The sequence below is a fragment of the Diceros bicornis genome, chromosome 15, assembly GCF_020826845.1.
Source record: "Diceros bicornis minor isolate mBicDic1 chromosome 15, mDicBic1.mat.cur, whole genome shotgun sequence".
In the NCBI taxonomy this organism is placed as follows: Eukaryota; Metazoa; Chordata; class Mammalia; order Perissodactyla; family Rhinocerotidae; genus Diceros; species Diceros bicornis.
The window spans coordinates 3,574,705-3,579,238 of record NC_080754.1 but is presented as its reverse complement, the minus strand read 5'-3'; the positions used below and the strand labels follow the sequence as shown (position 1 = coordinate 3,579,238).

The window sequence follows — 4,534 nt, the reverse complement described above, 5'->3', positions numbered from 1 at the left end:
AAAGATTTTATTTATTTATTTTTTCCCCCCAAAGCCCCAGTAGATAGTTGTATGTCACAGCTGCACATCCTTCTAGTTGCTGTATGTGGGACGCGGCCTCAGCATGGCCGGAGAAGCGGTGCGTCGGTGCGCGCCCGGGATCTGAACCCGGGCCGCCAGCAGCGGAGCGCGCGCACTTAACCGCTAAGCCACGGGGCGGCCCCACCACTTTTTCTAAACAGACCCAACATGTTGATTTTCCATGTGAGGTCAGCCTCAGGTGGCTCCATAATCCGGACCATAGCTCAACCTGACAATTGCCTTCTGGGAATTTAGATGTGACCTCAGAGCATCAAGAGAAGAGGTGTAGGGGGAATTTTTCTTTTATGTGATATAGACTCTCCTTAATCCAGAAGTTGGTCATTAAAATCATGGCAGCATTCTATTATCTAAGAAGATGGAAAAATTGGTATTTTGGTGACTGATATATCCTAGCACCTAGAGCAGTGCCTCCACATAGCAAGCTCTCAGTACATCTACGTTGAATGAATAATTGGAAAGTAATTCTTTTATTATGTCACAATAAATGTGATATACATTCTACCTACATTCCACAACTTCAGGTTTTGCAATGATGAAAAGAAAAAAAGTGAGAAATTATTTTAGATAAACCCTATCCGTAGCTCAACAATCATACTTTTGTTCATGTCCGTATAGAATATAGTAGTGTTCCCCTTGTTGAGCCCCTTCTTGTCCTCTCAGAAAGGGGACATAGAGAAGTTTAGACCAGCTCACCGACAATGAAGGCTCTTCAAATCCCACCTGTGGTTTAACTGCTTGCCTGGAACTTTATGCTATGGCATCTCCATGTGTATACGTAAGGGAGTAAATAAACCTCTCTGAAGATAACTACTTTCGAAAATTGACATTCTGTGTTTAATTATTCCACTCCATAGGAACTTCAACTTGGAAACATAATAGTCACTTTTATTTGACACCTTCATTTCCTCACTACCTCTATGCTAACTACAATAATGTCACCCAAATGCTATTAAACTGCTTCCCCCAAATTCACTTGCTTCAACATCATTGCTCATGGTTGTGAGTGATTTCATTGCTTGAAGGTTCACACACCCTTAAACTCTGTTAGCTTAACTGGAGTGCTCGTGCTCCAAGCTATTAAAGTGGGCTGGCTAGAAATGTCTAATAGGATTCTCCTTTATATTTGTAACTGCTACCCTTGTTGTTTTTCTTTTGGGTGCTGATAATCCCCGACGCTGACATGGTCCATGAACTTGGCAACATACAAGGTTGTTTCTTGAATGAATTCCAAGTTTGGTTTTGATTTTCGTTACTTTGAATTAAGATTTAGCACAGTTTAATCCTTCCTGTATATTTTCTCCCTGACATATTGCTGCTTAAATTGATTGTATTATATTTTAACATGTTACATATAATTTTGCATTTTCTCTGTGTAATTTCACTTGGAAGTTTTTCTACATTTAAATCTCTAAGCTACACTAGATGTCATTTGTTTCAAACTTTCTTGAGATTTGTTTTACTTCAGATTTTTTCTCAAGAGAGTTATTACTTCCTTATTTCTCAGGCTATAAATAAAAGGATTTAGTAAGGGAACTACTATCGTAAACAGAATAGCAGCTGGTATATCTTTATCCTCTTCTTCAAGTAAATTTGGTCTAATATACATGAAAAAAATAGATCCATAGTATAATGAGACAGACAAAAAGTGGGATGCACAGGTAGAAAAGGCTTTGACCCTTCCCTGTTTGGATTTCATTTTGAAAATAGTAAAGAGAATGTAAAGATAAGATATTAAGACGCTGCCTATGGTGAAGACTTGAATTGAACCTGAAAAGATAAATAGTACCAGTTCATTGATATAAGGGTCAACACAGGAGAGTCTGTATAAAGGAAGAATATCACAAAAAAAGTGATTGATTTGATGAGACCCACAGAAAGTTAACCTAAACAGAAGCCTTACATGGATCATGGAATGCAGGTTTCCAGCGATGTAGGCCCCTGTGGTCATCTGAATGCAGAGTTTCTTCGACATAATGGTGTGGTACTGCAGTGGGCTACAGATGGCTACATAGCGATCATAGGCCATTGCTGCTAGGAGAAAGCAATCTGCAGTTTCAACAGTGCAAAGAAAATAAAATTGTGCGATGCATTCATTGAGGGAAACCATTCTGTCCTTAGAAAAGAAGTTCCCTAACATTTTAGGAGTAATGGCACAGGAACAGCAGGAATCCACAAAAGCCAGGTTGCCCAGAAAGATGTACATTGGCGTGTGAAGATGCTGCTCCTTTGAAATCAATATCACCAGGCCAAGATTCCCCACGATGGTGATCAGATAGATGGCAAAGAACACCACAAACAGGAGGGTCTTCAGCTCTGGGTGATCTGTAAATCCTGTGAGGATAAACTCATTTTTCATGGTATGATTTTCTTTAGCCATTCTTGACCTCTCTGCTGAGAAAAAAATTGTGGAGAAATGAGGTATTAATTATAATATGCCCAGTGCAACTCTATGGCCCGGAAGGATGAGGAGCATCTTCCACAATGCTTTCACATATTCTGTGGATTTCAGCGCATGCCCAATTCTGGGGGACTATCAAAATTCTGAAGCTATTACCTTTTTAGCTACTCATTTAACATTTTCCCAGCATATTTTCAAGGAAAACATAAGATTAGATGCCAAATATGGCTTTTGAGGTTTGAGAGGAATATGCATTACAAAAAGCTTCTGTGTATGGGTTAGGGGAAGCTTATTCATAATTTAAGTGTCAGCATTGGTATCAGCATTCCCAAACAATTTCAATGACTGTATATGTACCGATTAACAACGATGTTTAAAAGAGTATTTTCGTACACTCATGTTCACAGCAGCATTACTCACAATAGCCAAAGGTGGAAACAACCCAAATGTCCGTTGATGGGTAAATGGATGACCAACATGTGATATATATGTACAATGGAATATTTTCAGCTTAAAAGGAATGAAATTTTGACACATGTTAAAACGTGGCTGAACCTTGATGACATTAAGCTAATTGAAATAAATTAGACACAAAAAAACAAATATCATATGATTTCACTTACATGAATTAAAGTGGTCAAATTCATAGAGACAGAAAGTAGAATGGTGGTTGTTGGGGGAGAGAGGGAATGAAGAGTTAGTGTTTAATTGGTATAGAGTTTCAGTTTGGGAAGATGAAAAAGTTCTGGAGATGGATGGAGATGACGGTTCTAGAACAATATAAATGTACTTAATGTCACTAAACTTATACTTAAATATGGTTAAAATGGTAAATTTTATGTGTTGTATATTTTACCACCATAAAATTTTTTTAAAAAATGACTATTGACTATTTTCATTTGCATTATTCTTAGCAATTTACTATCTCCAGTGATAGTGGAGTATACATTTAAATCTAAAATGATTTGAAGAGAAAAGAGGGCTATTTACAAGGTATTTACACTCGTGGGTGTTGGGGGGGTGGGGAAGTGATGTGGATGGAAGCAGGAAGGAGAGAGAGAAAGGAGGAGAAAGAAAAAAAAAGGGTTGTGTTAAAAACTTTCCAGGTCATTTATAATAGCATTTATGCGTGCAATGTAAAGTTATTCATGTGTACATGTACATCAAGAAATTTAAATGCCATCAAAAGAAATTGGAGAAATCTCCGGGGTTAAAAATTGATAAATTCAATTATATAACTATATATAAAAAACATCATTAGTAAAATCAAATGTCAAGCCTGAACTAAGAAATTATTACAACAAATATGATGATGTTTCTACAGTTTTATTCTATCAAGAGCTTATATAAATCAGTAGGAATATCACTAGAAAATAGATGAAGAACAGAAACGGAAAAACCTCAAGGGAAATACAATTTTTAACAAATTAAAAATGTTTGAATTCATTACTAATCAGAGAGACATCATTTGAAACAGTTGTGAGGACATATTTATTGTGCCCATCAAAATAGCAAGTATTTGTTTTTGAAAAAAGAAATGATAGTTTGTAGTGTTGTCTAAAATACAGTGAAATGGGAACCTAATTGCATTCCTAGTAGAAGTATAAATTGGTACAATCATTGGAAAATAATTTGGTAATAGATTAAGGAAACTCTTAAATGTTCATACCTGTGACCAGTAACCATGAATCTAGCAGAGAGAAATAATAAAACCTTAGACAAAGATTTACATATAATGAAGTCCATTGTAATGTTATTTATAATAGTGAAAAATTCAAAACACCTAAATGGTAAACATTTGGTCAGTATAATTAAATAAATGTGAATCATCCATATGATGGTGTATTGTATAATCATTAAAAATGGTGTTTACTTAGAATACTTAATGTAATGATAAAATAGACATAATAAAACATTATATGAAAAATAAAATATAAAGTTGTGTATACAGAATAATCCTAACTTTCTGAATAAATACTTACATGTGAATGTAAAGGAAAGGCAGCACAGAAACACATCAAAATGTTAATGCTAGTTTTCTCTGTGCAATAGAAA

The 4,534-nt window shown here is 35.6% G+C and overlaps 1 protein-coding gene across 1 annotated transcript; it reads right to left on the bottom strand.

Moving 5' to 3' along the window:
- Positions 1-236: 236 nt before the first annotated feature.
- On the bottom strand, positions 237-2,458 carry LOC131414506 (olfactory receptor 5K1). The gene has a single exon (XM_058555513.1). It carries the CDS (start codon positions 2,456-2,458, stop codon positions 1,538-1,540), a length of 921 nt encoding a protein of 306 aa, XP_058411496.1. The 3' UTR covers positions 237-1,537.
- Positions 2,459-4,534: the final 2,076 nt, after the last annotated feature.